This window comes from Panulirus ornatus, chromosome 48, assembly GCF_036320965.1.
Source record: "Panulirus ornatus isolate Po-2019 chromosome 48, ASM3632096v1, whole genome shotgun sequence".
NCBI classification, from domain to species: domain Eukaryota; kingdom Metazoa; phylum Arthropoda; class Malacostraca; order Decapoda; family Palinuridae; genus Panulirus; species Panulirus ornatus.
Window position 1 is genome coordinate 15,918,338 of NC_092271.1, and position 22,260 is coordinate 15,940,597.

The window sequence follows — 22,260 nt, forward strand, 5'->3', positions numbered from 1 at the left end:
ATACTCTCATCTCTATCAACCCTATCATATGCTTTCTGCAAATCCATAAATGCCACATACAAATCCATCTGTTTTTTAAATATTTCTTGCATACATTCTTCAAAGCAAACACATAATCCACACATTCTCTACCATTTCCGAAACCACACTGCTTGCCCCTAGTCTGATGCTCTGTAAATGCCTTCACCCTCTCAATCAATACCCTCCCGTACACTTTTCAAGGAATACAGAAAACATATGCCTCTTCATTTTAACCAATCACCTTTATCTCCTTTGCCTTTGTACAATGGCACTATACATGCATTCCGCTAATTCTCAGGCACCTCACCATGACCTATACATACAATGAATACCCTTACCAACCAATCAACAACACTCACCCCTTCTTAATAAATTCAGCTGTAATACCATCCAAACCTGCCGCCTTGCAGGATTTCATTTTCTTCAAAGCTTTCACCACCCCTTGTCTCTTAACCAAACCATTCTACCTGACCTTCTCATTCCCACACCACCACAAAACACCCCTACACTTGCCACTCCATCATCAAACACATTCAATAAACCTTCAAAATACTCATTTCATATCCTTCTCACTTCATCACTACCCATTATCACTTCCCCTTTGCCCCCTCCACAGATGTTCCCATGTATTCACATCTTTTGCACGTTATTTATCGCTGTCCAAAACCTATTTTTATTCTCCCTAAAGTTTAATGATACTCTCTTACTCCAACTCTCATTTGCCTCTTTTTCAACCCTTGCACCTTATTATTGACCTCCTGCTCCTTTCTTTCATATATCTTCTAGTCATTTGCACTCCTTGTAAGTATCGTCGAAATGCCTCTCTTTTCTCTTTCACTAACAACTTTACTTCATCCCACCACTCACTACCCTTTCTAATCTGCCCACCTCCTGCCTTTCTCATGCCACATGCATCTTTTGCACACGTCATTACTGCTTCCTGAAAAATATCCCATTCCTCTCCCACTCCCCTCGTGTCATTTGCTCTCACCTTTTACCATTTTACACTCAGTTTCTCCTGGTACTTCCTCACAAGCTTCCTTTCCAAGGTCATTTACTCTCACCACTCTCTTCTCCCCAACATTCTCTCTCCTTTTTTGAAAACCTCTATAAATCTTCACCTTTGCCTCCAGATGCCCCTTTCAGCACATTAACATCTAAAATTCTCTCTTTTACATGCCTATCAATTAACACACAATCTAATAATGCCCTTTGACCATCTCCTACTCACATACATATACTTGTGTATATCTCTATTATTTTTCAACCAGGTATTCCCAATTGCCAGTCTTTTTTCAGAACATAAATCCACAAGCACTTCGCTATTTCCATTTACAACACTGAATACCCCATATACACCAATTATACCCTCAACTACCACATTACTCACCTTTGCATTTAAATTACCCATCACTATAACCTGGTCTCGTGCACCAAAGCTGCTGACACACTCATTCATCTGCTTCCAAAACACTTGCCTCTCAAGCTCTTTCTTCTCATTCATCTGCTTCCAAAACACGTGCCTCTCAAGATCTTTCCTCTCATGACTAGGAGTATATGCATCAGTAATCGCCCATCTCTCTCCATCTACTTTAAGTTTTACCCACATCAATCTAGAAATTACTTTCTTACACTCTTATCACACACTCCCATAACTCCTGCTTCAGAAATGCTTCTCCTTCCATAGCTCTTGTCCTCCCACCAGCCTCTGACTATTTCCAAGACTTTTCCAAACGAATATTCCCCTTTACTCTTGAGCTTCATTTCACTCAGAGCCAGATCATCCATGTTTCTTTCCTCAAACATACTTCCTTTCTTCTCATCTTGGTTGCTTCCACACAAATTCAGACCCCCCAATCTGAACCTTTGAGGAAGATGAGCACTACCCACTTGACTCCTTCTGCTTCCCCTTCTAAAAATTGAAGTACAAGTAGGGAGTGTTTCCAGCCTCCCACTCCAACCCCCTCTAAACACCTTCTACGACACGCAGGGAATATGTGGGAAGTATTCTTTCTCCCCTATCTCCAAACATATCCCAAAAGCCCCTCATACCTATATGCATCTACCATAAAGAATACACAGAGCACTTACTGCTCAATTACTTTGCATTCTCTGCACGTACACAACATCACAACACTTTATTACCTGTGGTCCCAACCACTGGACATGACCACATTTGTGAGAGCTGCAAGAGCCTCATAAGGTTAGGATTCACATAAAACTACATAACCTCACTAAGTCTTCAACCAAAAGGACTGGAATAGATGGGGATATTTACTTATTTCATAAAAATTTATCATATCAATACATTATTCTAAGACATTTGAAAACTTAACTTACAGAAATTTAAAAGATGATAACTATACTTTTGAGTGAATATGATGGTCATGCTTCAGCTCTGTAAAAGAATAAAAAATGTGCCAATTTAACTCTGCATATGTGCTGGGCAAGTGCAACTGCTGAACTGTGTGGAAGACCTAGATGCTGCACTAAAGTAGGCAAATTTAATAATAAGAAAGCACGTCCATCAATCTCTTGCTCCCGTAACCTGACTGCATGGTGACAAATTGCAGGTTGGCTCGCCACATACTGCTCAACATCATGAACTGTCCATTCTAGGGGGTCAGATGTAACAGTTGCAGGTTCTAGGCCTGAATTTGTATCAGGATATTCATTTTTTCTACTTCTTTTCATTCGCTCTTTTCGGTCAAATGGTTCTTCACGGCAGCTTGAAGCACTGGATGAACATTCTCCTACTTCGAATTTCTTTTTGACATGCCTCATTTTCATTTGTGTTGCATAATCAGGCAGTTTAATACCTCTAGTTTGCATTTCAAGCCGTGGAAACACTCTTCTTCGTCGATGACCAAGACCATGTTCCATGATTGGGCTTGTGGGTCGCGAACCACGTGAGCTTGTGTCACCATCGTCAGAGCCACTTCCAACCTCATCTTCCTCCACTTCCTCAATTTCAGCATCTTCCTCTTCATCAACATCCTCTGATACATCATCTGATGGTGCTGTAAGACATATAAATGCTGTATATCTGAATGCTTTATCACCAACATCCTGAGTATGTAAAACTCATTTACAGGTGAAATTTAACAGTATTACCTACAAAGAAATGGTCAACTTTAGCCAGGACCTTAATATCACACTCATTAGCTATGACCACATTATAGTTGGTGTCTTCATATAAAATCTTTTAAGCCATTCTACTGTGTTAATGCTTAACTTCTGAATTATGCAAAAAACAATAAGTAACAGCACACCAAATAATCCCTAAATTCAAATACATTTCATGTAAGTTGATTTTTGTCTTTATACAAAATGTAATGACATATTCAAGAAAGTGCATTTTTACACAAAAACACCTAGCAAATATCAGAATAGCATTCAAGTCAATGAATAGAAAATTATTCAACAAACTTCACATCATACATGAGTCAAAACTAGAATATGTTTTTCAAGTCTGATCACCATACCTAAACAAGCACAAAGAGCTAACAGAGGAGGGCAACAAATATGGTACCAGAAGTAAGAGAGCTGAGTTAAAGGGAAAGGCTAGAGGTTTTACATTTGTCCACCTTGGACAAGAAAAGAGTGAGGGATGACCCAACGGCAATCAGAAAACCTGAGGACATACCATGAAATTAAGCAAGACTTGTTAAAAAAAAATGAGAAAGTGTTTTTATAGTAAGAGTGGTCGATGAATGGAACAGAATGACTAAAGACATGGTTAATGCAGACAGCATACAGAAATTTAAGAAGTTACACAACAGGTTGTTCAAGAGATGAGGTCCCACGAGTGTAAAACTCCCTCTCCTTACAGTACAAACAGGTAATTACACATATACAGTCAGACCAGCCAAGATCTATAGGACCAACTCTCATCTATAGAGGGATCCATAACAGCATAACAAAGACAGATGTCAGGTACTATTCACTGATATTTCTAACACTCATTCTGTAACAGTGTTCAGGTAAATGATAACAAGAACTAATGAGATTAAGTGAATTAAATAGCTGATGGAAAAAAACTTGAATACCATAGTGTAACACTTAAAAACTTAAAAAACAATGTCTTTTTTGCTAATTAGGTGACCAAACCAACTGTTAGCAATGCTTGACTTCATTCAAAAAGATGCTCTGATTAAAATCTATAGCTCATAATACATGAGCTTGACTTTGAACATTCAGAAGCTTTATTGTGTCACAGTGACGAAGTTTTTATAGAAAGTTGTATTCACATTCATGGTATGTCAGCAGTGATGAAGTTTTTATAGAAACTTGTACTCTCTTTTATGGTAAAACTTAAGATAGAGGATACACTGGTTCCCAACTTTTGGGTCATAACCCAAAATTGGGTTGCCAAACTATTATGATTGCATTGGCAAGGGTCTCCAGTGACTGACAGTTCAATCTTTCCCTTATAGGACAGCAGTGGCAATACCAAGAAAGAGGGCAGAGGCAACCTCTTTCCAATATCATTCCCCTTCCCCTCTGCAACTCCATAAATCTAAAACATCTAACTTTGTTTCCATGATTACATTGCCACCTTCCACAAATTGATTTTCAAACAACAACAAATCTGACTATCTATTCGCACCAAAATTTTGCTATTCACAGTTTCTTGATGCAATTTTCACTTTTGTGCATCTTAAAAGTTTATAAAAAATTAATTGAATATATAAGTACCCTACATTCAATATTTCATTTTGAAAAACAAAACGGTTTCATTCACTGACATCCACAATGTCATAAAGTATATGTCCAAACTAATTACTGAACTGACAACTATATAACTGAGAATGTGATCAAATACAGCTAGGTAAAGAACCCATTAATTATTGATGCAGAACTACAAGAAGAAATTTCAAGTATCAATAAGGTGCAGGTGAAACTTGGTTAGCTCCAAAATAATGAAATGGAGCACAAAAATTTAAAAGAGTAAAAGGAATAGTACAAACACTGTGGATCAAAGTACAAAAGGAAAAGCCAGTTCTAGGGACTGAAGCATTCATGGTGCTCTTGCTCTCTGCTACAAACTACTTTTATAAAGCTGGATTTTCAGCAATTATTTGTCATGTTATATGGTTGCGAGGCGTGGGCTATAGATAGAGTTGTACAGAGGAGGGTGGATGTGCTGGAAATGAGATGTTTGAGGACAATATGTGGTGTGAGGTGGTTTGATCAAGTAGGTAATAATACGGTAAGAGAGATGTGTGGTAATAAAAAAAGAGTGTGGTTGAGAGAGCACAGGAGGGTGTTTTGAAATGGTTTGGTCACATGGAGAGAATGAGTGGGGAAAGATTGACAAAGAGGATATATGTGTCAGAGGTGGAGGGAACGAGGAGAAGTGGGAGACCAAATTGGAAGTGGAAAGATGAAGTGAAAAAGATTTTGAGTGATTGGGGCCTGAACATGCAGGAGGGTGAAGGGCGTGCAAGGAATACAGTGAATTGGAATGATGTGGTATACCGGGATCGACGTGCTGTCAATGGATTGAACCAGGGCATGTGAAGCATCTGGGGTAAACCATGGAAAGTTCTGTGGGGCCTGGACGTGGAAAGGGAGCTGTGGTTTCGGTGTATTATTACATGACAGCTAGAGACCGAGTGTGAACGAATGTGGCCTTTGTTGTCTTTTCCTAGCAGTACCTCGCACACATGAGGGGGAGGGTTTTTTTATTTCATATGTGGTGGGGTGGTGATGGGAATGAATGTATATGTGTATATATGTATATATGTATATATATATGTCTATCCCTGGGGATAGGGGATGAAGAATACTTCCCACGTATTCCCTGCGTGTTGTAAAAGGCGACTAAAAGGGAAGGGAGCGGGAGGCTGGAAATCCTCCCCTCTCGTTTTTTTTTTTTTTTTTTTTTTCTAATTTTCCAAAAGAAGGAACAGAGGGGGTCCAGGTGAGGATATTCCACAAAGGCCCAGTCCTCTGTTCTTAATGCTACCTCGCTAATGCGGGAAATGGCGGATAGTTTAAAAGAAAAAGAAAGTCTGTGTGTGTATATATATATGTATACGGTGAGATGTATAGGTGTGTATATTTGCGTGTGTGGACGTGTATGTATATACATGTGTATGTGGGTGGGTTGGGCCATTCTTTTGTCTGTTTCCATGCGCTACCATGCTAACGTGGGAGACAGCAACAAAGCAAAATAAATAAAATAAAATATAAAAAGAGAAATAAAAGATAAATGGATAAAGAAATCAAGAAGTGGTGGAACTTAACAAAAATCATTAAAAGTCAACAGTGATAAAGAGACTAGGGACAGAAAAATAATCAAAAAGCATAATAACAAAATCAAAGCTGCAAGAAAAATTCAAATGGAAAGGAGGCACATATTGTGAAAGAGATTAGAATAAAAAGGTCAGGGGGGGTCTTTCCAGAGGTCTCTTGAGATAAGTCAACAAAAGAAAGTCTCCAGTGCACATAGGCGGATGAAAACAGTAGACACACCTGGAGATTATTCTGGAATTGAGGAAGAGAAGAAGGGAGCATTAACTGGTGCAGAGGAGCAAATATCGGGACTCTGAAACATAGTGACACAGTGAATTACTATATGAAGCTTGGTTACAGCATGGAAGCAGTGACAGGTGGAAGAAAAATTACCTGAACATGTTCAGATAACTCATCAATACTGATGGGATGACTATGATCACTTCTAGGATAAGTAATGCATTTAGTTCCACCTTGTTCTTCACACAATATCTATTTACTGTTGGATATAAGTGAATGGTAAACCATTCTTTAAAAACATCCACTGTGACCCAGGGTATTGTCTTGGGTTGCCAAATAGTAGGGAGATGGTGTTTTGAATATCCTGTGGTGACTAAATAGTACACCACCAAGAGTGTGAGCTCAAAACCTTTTAAGCTACCACCTAGCAAAACGTCCAGTGGTCTTTCTATGAATCAAAACCCCTAACAAACTTTTCTTCTTTCAAGATGTATGTTCTCATTAGCATATGCTTCCAGGAAATACCTGTTTCATCCAAAATACATACTCAATGAGCTGTGTAATCATTTTCTTCAATAATACCCTTTAGTATGTTAAGGTAACTGGTTGCTGCTTTGTCATCACCACCAGGAACTTTACTATTTATCTTGATATTGTGCTAATTGCTATACCTTCGAGCATTCAAGCCAATTACAATCAGCACTAAATGTTTCCAATATGAACTCTTGACATAGTTTTCCTTGTACTGTCAAACAAATTCTAAACTTTTTCTTGTATAATCATCATGGAAATCCACAATCTTAACATTCTCTCTAAATTTTCCATAATACCACTCCTGTTAAGTGTGATCTTTCTAATGCTTGAAGGTGTAATGCTAAGCCCTTTCCTCAGTTTTCTAAATTGGGAAGACCAAACACTTTGCTAATATCACCAACATATTCACCTACTTCAGAATGTCTCAAAACATGAAAGTTACCTCTAAACTGACACTCTTCCTTTGCCTCTCCCGGCCAGAAGCACCTCTGTCACTCACTGGGCATTTAGCATATATGTTTATGGAGTTATGATAAAGATTTTAAGAAGAGAAGTTAAAAACATGGAATATTGAAAAGTCTGGGATGCATTCACTCTAACTAACCTTTCCATTCAGCACTCTCCCCAAGTTTTGCTGGGGAAAATGAATAAATGAATTTTAACAAACTATCATTTAGAAAACACACCTTAGAAACTATGGAACAATGAAGACACCAAGGAAAAAAAATATATAATTCGGCATAAACCCTGCGGAGACAGAGTCACAAGCTCACCCTGGGCAAGGGAAAGGAGTTGTGTTATTGCATAACAATACACATTCTATCAACTGAAACACAATCTAACCCATGTAAAAGCCCATGGGGGCCTATTGTTTTTTCATTCTGAGTGCATACCACAGTTCCAAACAAATCATATATGAGGTAATGCATGAATATATTGAACAAACTCCAAATTTAAAAAGGTGAGAAAACTGTAGTTACTTTTCCAGATTTGAAAAATGCCATAGCTTTTGAACTAAACAAAGTATCACTATTTGTTTTTCAAATATACCTAACCATGTACATCAGTGCAATTAATGGGAATACTGATGAGTGTGTGAAAAGAGAGGTCATTATCTGCCATGCAAAAATAGGTAAGTCTGGAGGTATAGTGGTCCCAACAATGTTATCTGGATGAGGAGGGTGGAAGTGTTGGAAATTAAATTTTTAAGGACAGTGTGTGGCAAGAGTGATGTGTAGTACTAAAAAGAGTGTGGTTGAGAAACCTGAAAAGGGTGTGTTGAAATGGTTTGGGCATACAGAGAGAACAAGAGAAGGGAGGTTGACCAAGAGGATATATATGTCAAAGTGAAGGGGACAGAAGTGGAGGATAGTGTGAAAACATTTTGTGTCATTGGGGCCTGAGCATGCATGGGACAGAGTGCTCTCTGTGGACTGAACCACAAGTGAGTGAAGCATGTGGGGGGAAACCATGGAAAGGTCTGTGGAACCTGATTGTGGATAGAGGGCTGAGGTTTCAATCCGCTGTACATGGCAGACAGAGAATGAATGTGAACAACTATGGCTTTTCTTCATCTGTTCTTGTTACTATCATTCTAATGCAGAAAATGGCAATCAAGTATGAAAAAATGTAAAAAAGATTTAGAGTGAATGTAAATGATATTTTTGAAGATGTTTTTAGCTGCTTGCAAAACAGACAAACAATTATAAAGTACATAATTTTCTCTTATAATACTAGCTTATACAACATATGAACACTAAACATCGAAAGTTACAGACATTTCAAGAAAAAGACAATAACTGCAGTAAATATACTTGATGAAATGAAATGATGAGTATAAGTTTTCAAAGTTTGCAAAACAAACAAAATAATATTAAGCATGTAAATTTCTCTAATAATACCTTGATATACTGAATATGAATATTGATGCTTAAAAGATGTGAACATTTCAAACAAAAGGACAATAACTAGTTTTCTCTCGTTTAATAGTTTGAAAATACACAAAATAGTACCCTATTATCAATAATTCTCTAAAAGTCACAGTAATAAAAATAATGATAATAACAGCATAAATTTATCCCTGGGGATAGGGGATTAAGAATACTTCCCACGTATTCCATGCGTGTCGTAGAAGGCGACTAAAAGGGGAGGGAGCGGGGGGCTGGAAATCCTCCCCTCTCGTTTTTTTTTTTTTAATTTTCCAAAAGAAGAGAACAGAGGGGGCCAGGTGAGGATATTCCAAAAAAAGCCCAGTCCTCTGTTCTTAACGCTACCTCGCTAACGCAGGAAATGGCGAATAGTTTAAAAGAAAAAAACAGCATAAATTATAAGAAAAACAACAAATGATACAAAAAAGTATATTGCACTCACCAGCCTAGTATCACTAATTGACAATGATGCATGGGTGGTGGGCAGTGAATTCTTGATTGGTTGGGGCAGCCTGTGTAGTGTGTTCGGGTTGGCATAATAATATCTACAAAGGCCTTAATGGAAAGAGCAGCACATTGTGATTGTTGGGCTGGTCTACTGGGGTAAGATGTGCCAATGTTGCTTTTCTGCATGCACAATGACACCAATGCCTTTTTCAAATATATATGGCAACTCAATTTTCTGTTTTCTTTGAACTTTCAACATTATGAACCATGCAAATAGTGGCTTATTCATTGCATACAGTAAAAACGAATGTTTGAAAATTATAATGGTACAAACAATCAGGTTTGGGCCATATTGGTTGAAGTCCTTAATGTGACCGGGACCTTAGATCCTCACGCACCTAATGGCTTGCTTCAGTTACGATGGTTCCATTTCTCAGGTATCTAAACAACTCCATTTCCTCCAAGGAACTGAGTCAATTGTTGTTCACCGATGATACAGCACTAGTGGCTGATTCGAGTGAGAAACTGCAGAAGATGACTGAGCTTGGAAAAGTGTACGAAAGGCGAAAGTTGAGAGTAAATGTAAATAAGAGCAAGGTTAGTAAGTTCAGTAGGGTTGAGGGACAAGTTAATTGGGATATAAGTTTGAATGGAGAAAAATTGGAGGACGTGAAGTGTTTTGGATACCTGGGAGTGGACTTAGCAGTGAATGGAACCATGGAAGCAGAAGTGAGTCACAGGGTGGGGGAAAGAGCGAAGGTTCTGGGAGCGATGAAGAATGTGTGGGAGGAAAGAATGTTATCTTGGAGAGCAAAAATGGGTATGTTTGAAGGAATAGTAATTCCAACAATGTTATATGGTTGCAAGACAAGGGCTATAGATAGGGTTGTATGGAGGAGGGTGGATGTGTTGGAAATGAAATGTTTGAGGACAATATGTAGCATGAGGTGGTTTGATCAAGTGAGTAATGAAAGGGTAAGAGAGATGTGTGGAAATAAAATAGTGTGGTTGAGAGAGCAGGAGAGGGTGTGTTGTGTTGAATTGGTTTGGACATATGGAGTGAACGAATGAGGAAAGATTGACAAAGAGGATATATGTGTCACAGGTGGAGGGAACAAGGAGAAGCAGAAGACCAAACTGGAGGTGCAAGGATGGAGTGAAAAAGATTTTGAGAGATTGGGTCCTGAACATAAAGGAGGGTGAGAGGCGTGCAAGGAATAGAGTGAATTGGAAAGAAGTGGTATACCAAGGTTGACATGCTGTCAATGGACTAAACCAGGGCATGTGAAACTTCTGGGGAAAACCATGGAGAGGACTGTGGGGCCTGGATGTGGATAGGGAGCTGTGGTTTTGATGCATTACACATGACAGCTGAGAATGAGTGTGAACAAATGTGACCTTTTTCTGTTTTCCTGAAGCTAGCTCGCTCAAGCAGAGGGTAACTATGCTGCTTTCAATGGGGCAGGGTAGAGCCAGGAATGGATGAAGGCAAGCAAGTATGTATATGCACATGTGTATATATGTATATGTCTTTGTATGTGTATCTATATGTGTATATAATGATATGTATATGTGCGTGTATGGGCATTTATATATATATATATATATATATATATATATATATATATATATATATATATATATTCCCAATCATCAGTCCTTTTTCAGCACATAAATCTACAAGCTCTTCACCATTTCCATTTACAACACTGAACACCCCATGCATACCAATTATTCCCTCAACTGCCACATTACTCACCTTTGCATTCAAATCACCCATCACTATAACCCGGTCTCGTGCATCAAAACCGCTAACACACTCATTTAGCTGCTCCCAAAACACTTGCCTCTCATATATATGGGTATGTTTGAAGGAATAGTGGTTCCAACAATGTTGTATGGTTGCGAGGCGTGGGCTATGGATAGAGTTGTGCGCAGGAGGATGGATGTGCTGGAAATGAGATGTTTGAGGACAATGTGTGGTGTGAGGTGGTTTGATTGAGTGAGTAACGTAAGGGTAAGAGAGATGTGTGGAAATAAAAAGAGCGTGGTTGAGAGAGCAGAAGAGGGTGTTTTGAAGTGGTTTGGGCACATGGAGAGGATGAGTGAGGAAAGATTGACCAAGAGGATATATGTGTCAGAGGTGGAGGGAGCAAGAAGAGGGAGACCAAATTGGAGGTGGAAAGATGGAGTGAAAAAGATTTTGTGTGATCGGGGCCTGAACATGCAGGAGGGTGAAAGGAGGGCAAGGAATAGAGTGAATTGGAGCGATGTGGTATACCGGGGTTGACGTGCTGTCAGTGGATTGAATCAAGGCATGTGAAGTGTCTGGGGTAAACCATGGAAAGCTGTGTAGGTATGTATATTTGCGTGTGTGGAAGTATGTATATACATGTGTATGGGGGGGGTTGGGCCATTTCTTTCGTCTGTTTCCTTACGCTACCTCGCAAACGCGGGAGACAGCGACAAAGTATTAAAAAAAAAAAAAAAAATATATATATATATATATATATATATATATATATATATATATATATTATCCCTGGGGATAGGGGATTAAGAATACTTCCCACATATTCCCTGCGTGTCGTAGAAGGCGACTAAAAGGGGAGGGAGCGGGAGGCTGGAAATCCTCCCCTCTCGTTTTTTTTCTTTTTTTTTTCCCCCAAAAGAAGGAACAGAGGGGGGCCAGGTGAGGATATTCCACAAAGGCCCAGTCCTCTGTTCTTAGCGCTACCTCGCTAACGCGGGAAATAGCGAATAGTTTAAAAGAGAAAGAAAGATATATATATATATATATATATATATATATATATATATATATATATATATATATATATATATATATATATTTTTCAAACTTTTCTTTCAAACTATTTGCCATTTCCCACATTAGCGAGGTAGCATTAAGAACAGAGGACTGGGCCTTTGAGGGAATACCCTCACCTGGCCCAATTCTCTGTTCCTTCTTTTGGAAAATTAAAAAAAAACGAGAGGGGAGGATTTCCAGCCCCCGCTCCCTCCCCTTTTAGTCGCCTTCTACGACACGCAGGGAATACGTGGGAAGTATTCTTTCTCCCCTATCCCTAGGGAATTATATATATATGAAAATAAATATATATATATATATATATATATATATATATATATATATATATATATATATATATATTTTATTTATTTATTTTGCTTTGTCGCTGTCTCCCGCGTTTGCGAGGTAGCGCAAGGAAACAGACGAAAGAAATGGCCCAACCCACCCCCACACACATGTATATACACACACGTCCACACACGCAAATATACATACCTATACATCTCAATGTACACATATATATACACACACAGACACATACATATATACCCATGCACACAATTCACACTGTCTGCCTTTATTCATTCCCATCGCCACCTCGCCACACATGGAATACCATCCCCCTCCCCCCTCATGTGTGCGGGGTAGCGCTAGGAAAAGACAACAAAGGCCTCATTCGTTCACACTCAGTCTCTAGCTGTCATGCAATAATGCCTGAAACCACAGCTCCCTTTCCACATCCAGGCCCCACACAGCTTTCCATGGTTTACCCCAGACACTTCACATGCCCTGATTCAATCCACTGACAGCACTTCAACCCCGGTATACCACATCGATCCAATTCACTCTATTCCTTGCCCACCTTTCACCCTCTTGCATGTTCAGGCCCCGATCACTCAAAATCTTTTTCACTCCATCTTTCCACCTCCAATTTGGTCTCCCACTTCTCCTCATTCCCTCCACCTCCGACACATATATCCTCTTGGTCAATCTTTCCTCACTCATTCTCTCCATGTGCCCAAACCATTTCAAAACACCCTCTTCTGCTCTCTCAACAACACACTTTTTATTTCCATACATCTCTCTTACCCTTACATTACTTACTCGATCAAACCACCTCACACCACACAGTGTCCTCAAACATCTCATTTCCAGCACATCCACCCTCCTGCGCACAACTCTATCCATAGCCCACGCCTTGCAACCATAGAACATTGTTGGAACCACTATTCCTTCAAACATACCCATTTTTGCTTTCCGAGATAATGTTCTCGACTTCCACACATTCTTCAAGGCTCCCAGGATTTTCGCCCCCTCCCCCACCCTATGATTCACTTCCGCTTCCATGGTTCCATCTGCTGCCAGATCCACTCCCAGATATCTAAAACACTTTACTTCCTCCAGTTTTTCTCCATTCAAACTTACCTCCCAATTGACTTGACCCTCAACCCTACAGTAATAACCTTGCTCTTATTCACATTTACTCTTAACTTTCTTCTTTCACACACTTTACCAAACTCAGTCACCAGCTTCTGCAGTTTCTCACATGAATCAGCCACCAGCGCTGTATCATCAGCGAATAACAACTGACTCACTTCCCAAGCTCTCTCATCCACAACAGACTTCATTCTTGCCCCTCTTTCCAAAACTCTTGCATTCACCTCCCTAACAACCCCATCCATAAACAAATTAAACAACCATGGAGACATCACACACCCCTGCCGCAAACCTACATTCACTAAGAACCAATCACTTTCCTCTCTTCCTACACGTACACATGCCTTACATCCTCGATAAAAACTTTTCACTGCTTCTAACAACTTGCCACCCATATATATATATTATTTTTTTTTTTTTTATACTTTGTCACTGTCTCCCACGTTTGCGAGGTAGCGCAAGGAAACAGACGAAAGAAATGGCCCAACCCCCCCCCCATACACATGTATATACATACGTCCACACACGCAAATATACATACCTACACAGCTTTCCATGGTTTACCCCAGACGCTTCACATGCCTTGATTCAATCCACTGACAGCACGTCAACCCCGGTATACCACATCGCTCCAATTCACTCTGTTCCTTGCCCTCCTTTCACCCTCCTGCATGTTCAGGCCCCGATCACACAAAATCTTTTTCACTCCATCTTTCCACCTCCAATTTGGTCTCCCTCTTCTCCTTGTTCCCTCCACCTCCGACACATATATCCTCTTGGTCAATCTTTCCTCACTCATCCTCTCCATGTGCCCAAACCACTTCAAAACACCCTCTTCTGCTCTCTCAACCACGCTCTTTTTATTTCCACACATCTCTCTTACTCTTACGTTACTCACTCGATCAAACCACCTCACACCACACATTGTCCTCAAACATCTCATTTCCAGCACATCCATCCTCCTGCGCACAACTCTATCCATAGCCCACGCCTCGCAACCATACAACATTGTTGGAACCACTATTCCTTCAAACATACCCATTTTTGCTTTCCGAGATAATGTTCTCGACTTCCACACATTCTTCAAGGCTCCCAGAATTTTCGCCCCCTCCCCCACCCTATGATCCACTTCCGCTTCCATGGTTCCATCCGCTGCCAGATCCACTCCCAGATATCTAAAACACTTCACTTCCTCCAGTTTTTCTCCATTCAAACTCACCTCCCAATTGACTTGACCCTCAACCCTACTGTACCTAATAACCTTGCTCTTATTCACATTTACTCTTAACTTTCTTCTTCCACACACTTTACCAAACTCAGTCACCAGCTTCTGCAGTTTCACACATGAATCAGCCACCAGCGCTGTGTCATCAGCGAACAACAACTGACTCACTTCCCAAGCTCTCTCATCCCCAACAGACTTCATACTTGCCCCTCTTTCCAAAACTCTTGCATTTACCTCCCTAACAACCCCATCCATAAACAAATTAAACAACCATGGAGACATCACACACCCCTGCTGCAAACCTACATTCACTGAGAACCAATCACTTTCCTCTCTTCCTACACGTACACATGCCTTACATCCTCGATAAAAACTTCTCACTGCTTCTAACAACTTTCCTCCCACACCATATATTCTTAATACCTTCCACAGAGCATCTCTATCAACTCTATCATATGCCTTCTCCAGATCCATAAATGCTACATACAAATCCATTTGCTTTTCTAAGTATTTCTCACATACATTCTTCAAAGCAAACACCTGATCCACACATCCTCTACCACTTCTGAAACCACACTGCTCTTCCCCAATCTGATGCTCTGTACATGCCTTCACCCTCTCAATCAATACCCTCCCATATAATTTACCAGGAATACTCAACAAACTTATACCTCTGTAATTTGAGCACTCACTCTTATCCCCTTTGCCTTTGTACAATGGCACTATGCACGCATTCCGCCAATCCTCAGGCACCTCACCATGAGTCATACATACATTAAATAACCTTACCAACCAGTCAACAATACAGTCACCCCCTTTTTTAATAAATTCCACTGCAATACCATCCAAACCTGCTGCCTTGCCGGCTTTCATCTTCCGCAAAGCTTTCACTACCTCCTCTGTTTACCAAATCATTTTCCCTAACCCTCTCACTCTGCACACCACCTCGACCAAAACACCCTATATCTGCCACTCTATCATCAAACACATTCAACAAACCTTCGAAATACTCACTCCATCTCCTTCTCACATCACCACTACTTGTTATCACCTCCCCATTTGCGCCCTTCACTGAAGTTCCCATTTGCTCCCTTGTCTTACGCACTTTATTTACCTCCTTCCAGAACATCTTTTTATTCTCCCTAAAATTTAATGATACTCTCTCACCCCAACTCTCATTTGCCCTTTTTTTCACCTCTTGCACCTTTCTCTTGACCTCCTGTCTCTTTCTTTTATACATCTCCCACTCAATTGCATATATATATATATATATATATATATATATATATATATATATATATATATATATATCTTCTTCATACTATTCGCCGTTTCCCGCGATAGCGAGGTAGCGTTAAGAACAGAGGATTGGGCCTTTTTTGGAATATCCTCACCTGGCTCCCTCTGTTCCTTCTTTTGGAAAATTAAAAAAAAAAAAAAAAGAGAGGGGAGGATTTCCAGCCCCCCGCTCCCTCCCCTTTTAGTCGCCTTCTACGACACGCAGGGAATACGTGGGAAGTATTCTTAATCCCCTATCCCCAGGGATAATATATATATATATATATATATATATATATATATATATATATATATATATATATATATGTGTGTGTGTGTGTGTGTGTGTGTACATGAGTGGATAGGCCATTCGTTGTACCTTTCCTGGATCTCCCTCCCTGATGCGGGAAACCAATTAAGTACAAAAAATAAATAAAATGAATAAATAAAATAATTTAAAAATAATAATAATAATAATAATAAAATAATAAAAAATAATAAAATAAAAAAATAATAATTCAGAAGAAGAAGAAGTGGGAGACGAAATTGGATGGGAAAGATGGAGTAAAAAAAGATTTTTGAGTGATCGGGGCCCCCCCGAGCATGTGGAGGGTGAAAGGCGTGCGGAATAGAGGAATTGGAACGATGTGGTATACCGGGGGCGACATGCTGTCAATGGTCGAACCAGGGTATGTGATGTGTTGGGGTAAACCATGGAAAGTTCTGTGGGGGGGGGGATGTGGGGAAAAGGGGGCTGTGGTTTCGGTGCATTAAAAATGACAGCTAGAAACTGAGTTGAACGAAAGGGGCCTTTTTCAATTCACTCTTTCCTTGCCCTCCTTTCACCCTCCTGCATGTTCAGGCCCGAATCCACAAAATCTTTTTCACTCCATCTTTCCCCCTCCAATTTGGTCTCCCTCTTCCCTGTTTCCCCCACCTCCGACACATATATCCTCTTGGTCAATCTTTCCTCACTCATCCTCTCCATGTGCCCAAACCACTTCAAAACACCCTCTTCTGCTCTCTCAACCACGCTCTTTTTATTTCCACACATCTCTCTTACTCTTACGTTACTCACTCGATCAAACCACCTCACACCACACATTGTCCTCAAACATCTCATTTCCAGCACATCCATCCTCCTGCGCACAACTCTATCCATAGCCCACGCCTCGCAACCATACAACATTGTTGGAACCACTATTCCTTCAAACATACCCATTTTTGCTTTCCGAGATAATGTTCTCGACTTCCACACATTCTTCAAGGCTCCCAGAATTTTCGCCCCCTCCCCCACCCTATGATCCACTTCCGCTTCCATGGTTCCATCCGCTGCCGGATCCACTCCCAGATATCTAAAACACTTCACTTCCTCCAGTTTTTCTCCATTCAAACTCACCTCCCAATTGACTTGACCCTCAACCCTACTGTACCTAATAACCTAGCTCTTATTCACATTTACTCTTAACTTTCTTCTTCCACACACTTTACCAAACTCAGTCACCAGCTTCTGCAGTTTCACACATGAATCAGCCACCAGCGCTGTGTCATCAGCGAACAACAACTGACTCACTTCCCAAGCTCTCTCATCCCCAACAGACTTCATACTTGCCCCTCTTTCCAAAACTCTTGCATTTACCTCCCTAACAACCCCATCCATAAACAAATTAAACAACCATGGAGACATCACACACCCCTGCCGCAAACCTACATTCACTGAGAACCAATCACTTTCCTCTCTTCCTACACGTACACATGCCTTACATCCTCGATAAAAACTTCTCACTGCTTCTAACAACTTTCCTCCCACACCATATATTCTTAATACCTTCCACAGAGCATCTCTATCAACTCTATCATATGCCTTCTCCAGATCCATAAATGCTACATACAAATCCATTTGCTTTTCTAAGTATTTCTCACATACATTCTTCAAAGCAAACACCTGATCCACACATCCTCTACCACTTCTGAAACCACACTGCTCTTCCCCAATCTGATGCTCTGTACATGCCTTCACCCTCTCAATCAATACCCTCCCATATAATTTACCAGGAATACTCAACAAACTTATACCTCTGTAATTTGAGCACTCACTCTTATCCCCTTTGCCTTTGTACAATGGCACTATGCACGCATTCCGCCAATCCTCAGGCACCTCACCATGAGTCATACATACATTAAATAACCTTACCAACCAGTCAACAATACAGTCACCCCCTTTTTTAATAAATTCCACTGCAATACCATCCAAACCTGCTGCCTTGCCGGCTTTCATCTTCCGCAAAGCTTTCACTACCTCCTCTGTTTACCAAATCATTTTCCCTAACCCTCTCACTCTGCACACCACCTCGACCAAAACACCCTATATCTGCCACTCTATCATCAAACACATTCAACAAACCTTCGAAATACTCACTCCATCTCCTTCTCACATCACCACTACTTGTTATCACCTCCCCATTTGCGCCTTTCACTGAAGTTCCCATTTGCTCCCTTGTCTTACGCACTTTATTTACCTCCTTCCAGAACATCTTTTTATTCTCCCTAAAATTTAATGATACTCTCTCACCCCAACTCTCATTTGCCCTTTTTTTCACCTCTTGCACCTTTCTCTTGACCTCCTGTCTCTTTCTTTTATACATCTCCCACTCAATTGCATATATATATATATATGTATATATATATATATATATATATATATATATATATATATATATATATATATATATATATATATCTTCTTCATACTATTCGCCGTTTCCCGCGATAGCGAGGTAGCGTTAAGAACAGAGGATTGGGCCTTTTTTGGAATATCCTCACCTGGCTCCCTCTGTTCCTTCTTTTGGAAAATTAAAAAAAAAAAAAAAAGAGAGGGGAGGATTTCCAGCCCCCCGCTCCCTCCCCTTTTAGTCGCCTTCTACGACACGCAGGGAATACGTGGGAAGTATTCTTAATCCCCTATCCCCAGGGATAATATATATATATATATATATATATATATATATATATATATATATATATATATATATATATATATGTGTGTGTGTGTGTGTGTGTGTGTACATGAGTGGATAGGCCATTCGTTGTACCTTTCCTGGATCTCCCTCCCTGATGCGGGAAACCAATTAAGTACAAAAAATAAATAAAATGAATAAATAAAATAATTATAATAATAATAATAATAATAATAATAATAATAATAATAATAATAATAAAAATAATAATTCAGAAGAAGAAGTGGGAGACGAAATTGGATGTGGAAAGATGGAGTGAAAAAGATTTTGAGTGATCGGGGCCTGAGCATGTAGGAGGGTGAAAGGCGTGCAAGGAATAGAGTGAATTGGAACGATGTGGTATACCGGGGTCGACATGCTGTCAATGGATCGAACCAGGGTATGTGATGTGTCTGGGGTAAACCATGGAAAGTTCTGTGGGGCCTGGATGTGGAAAGGGAGCTGTGGTTTCGGTGCATTATTACATGACAGCTAGAAACTGAGTGTGAACGAATGGGGCCTTTGTTGTCTTTTCCTAGCCCTACCTCGCACACATGAGGGGGAGGGGGTGTTATTCCATGTGTGGCGGGGTGGCGATGGGAATAAATAAAGGCAGACAGTATGAATTATGTACATGTGTATATATGTATATGTCTGTGTGTATATATATGTGTACGTTGAGATGAATGGGTATGTATATTTTCGTGTGTGGACATGTATGTATATACATGGGTTGGGCCATTCTTCTGTCTGTTTCCTTGCACTACCTCGCTAATGCCGGAGACAGCGACAAAGCAAAATAAATGAATTCAAATTAAGTAAAAATAATTATAATAATCCCTGGAGTTTGGGGAGAAAGAATACTTCCCATGTATTCCATGCATGTTGCAGAAGGCGACTAAAAGGGGCAGGAGCAGGGGGCTGGAAATCCTTCCCTCCAGTTCTACTTTTCCAAAAGAAGGAACAGAGAAGGAGGCCAAACGAGATTTCCCTCTAAGGCTCAGTCATCTGTTCTGGAACGCTACCTCGGTAATGCAGGAAATGGCAAATATGTATGGAAAAAAATACTACTACTACTACTACTAATAATAATAATTTTTTTTTTTTTTTTTTTGCTTTGTCGCTGTCTCCTGCGTTTGCGAGGTAGCGCAAGGAAACAGACGAAAGAAATGGCCCAACCCACCCCCATACACATGTATATACATACATCCACACACACAAATATACATACCTACACAGCTTTCCATGGTTTACCACAGACGCTTCACATGCCCCGATTCAATCCACTGACAGCACATCAACCCCGGTATACCACTTTGCTCCAATTCACTCTATTCCTTGCCCTCCTTTCACCCTCCTGCATGTTCAGGCCCCGATCACACAAAATCTTTTTCACTCCATCTTTCCACCTCCAATTTGGTCTCCCTCTTCTCCTCGTTCCCTCCACCTCCGACACATATATCCTCTTGGTCAATCTTTCCTCACTCATTCTCTCCATGTGCCCAAACCATTTCAAAACACCCTCTTCTGCTCTCTCAACCACGCTCTTTTTATTTCCACACATCTCTCTTACCCTTACGTTACTTACTCGATCAAACCACCTCACACCACACATTGTCCTTAAACATCTCACTTCCAGCACATCCATCCTCCTGCGCACAACTCTATCCATAGTCCACGCCTCGCAACCATACAACATTGTTGGAACCACTATTCCTTCAAACATACCCATTTTTGCTTTCCGAGATAATGTTCTTGACTTCCACACATTCTTCAAGGCTCCCAGAATTTTCGCCCCCTCCCCCACCCTATGATCCACTTCCGCTTCCATGTTTCCATCCGCTGCCAGATCCACTCCCAGATATCTAAAACACTTCACTTCCTCCAGTTTTTCTCCATTCAAACTCACCTCCCAATTGACTTGACCCTCAACCCTACTGTACCTAATAACCTTGCTCTTATTCACATTTACTCTTAACTTTCTTCTTTCACACACTTTACCAAACTCAGTCACCAGCTTCTGCAGTTTCTCACATGAATCAGCCACCAGCGCTGTATCATCAGCGAACAACAACTGACTCACTTCCCAAGCTCTCTCATCCCCAACAGACTTCATCCTTGCCCCTCTTTCCAAAACTCTTGCATTCACCTCCCTAACAACCCCATCCATATACAAATTAAACAACCATGGAGACATCACACACCCCTGCTGCAAACCTACATTCACTGAGAACCAATCACTTTCCTCTCTTCCTACATGTACACATGCCTTACATCCTCGATAAAAACTTTTCACTGCTTCTAACAACTTGCCTCCCACACCATATATTCTTAATACCTTCCACAGAGCATCTCTATCAACTCTATCATATGCCTTAATAATAATAATGTAACAATGTATTCTATATGGAAGGATAAAGTTACCTATCAGACTTACTTGTCAAGGTTTTGCTTTGCATGAGACGGTTTGGTTTCACTGGCACAAAGAGACGTTTACGACCACCTCTTTTGCGTCGATGAATGATTCTTGAAGTACCTGGCCCACCTCTGATACCCTTGTTAATGGAGATTCTACCTCTACCTCGGATGCATGATGACTGACTGCCTTGTAATGACATCTGATGATAATAACGGTACTGTGATATCATATATTTACAAACTACTGCTTGATAAGAAATAAAGAAAACATAGTTCCTATTCATACAATTTGAAGCAATGACTTTTACCCTGTATAATGTCTTGTTGAAAAAAATAAAGTGAATTTCCTATTTTCAGTGCTCTGATCAATGACAAGGTTGTACAGAAAATTTACCAGTAAAGCTGTATCATATAAATTCACACATGCTTCTAATAACATACCTAAATACAGGATGTTATCAAGCATCTAGCAGTTAAATCACTATCCAAACTTTAATATGACAAAGAAAAGAATCATTGATCAAGGGCACAAAAAAGATATGCTTGCAATTTCTGAAAGCATTGATGAAATGTATGATTCAGTCTGCTCTCTTGTAATAGTTCCAGCTGTACAGGTTTGCAAAGCCGACATATATCAGCAACATCTACTCACTGCTCAAATAGTTCTCTTGTAGGGAATAATTT

The 22,260-nt window shown here is 40.1% G+C and overlaps 1 protein-coding gene across 1 annotated transcript in view; it reads right to left on the reverse strand.

The window, feature by feature from the left end:
* Positions 1-2,282: 2,282 nt before the first annotated feature.
* LOC139764135 (scm-like with four MBT domains protein 2) overlaps positions 2,283-22,260 on the reverse strand; it is a 54,127-nt gene continuing 34,149 nt past the window's right edge. Inside the window, exons 11-12 of the mRNA XM_071690670.1 lie at positions 21,596-21,776; positions 2,283-3,041 (exon numbers count right to left, since the gene is read on the reverse strand). Of these exons, the coding sequence (XP_071546771.1) occupies positions 2,407-3,041; positions 21,596-21,776 (816 nt within the window). The 3' untranslated portion in view covers positions 2,283-2,406. The remainder of the gene's footprint in view (positions 3,042-21,595; positions 21,777-22,260) is intronic.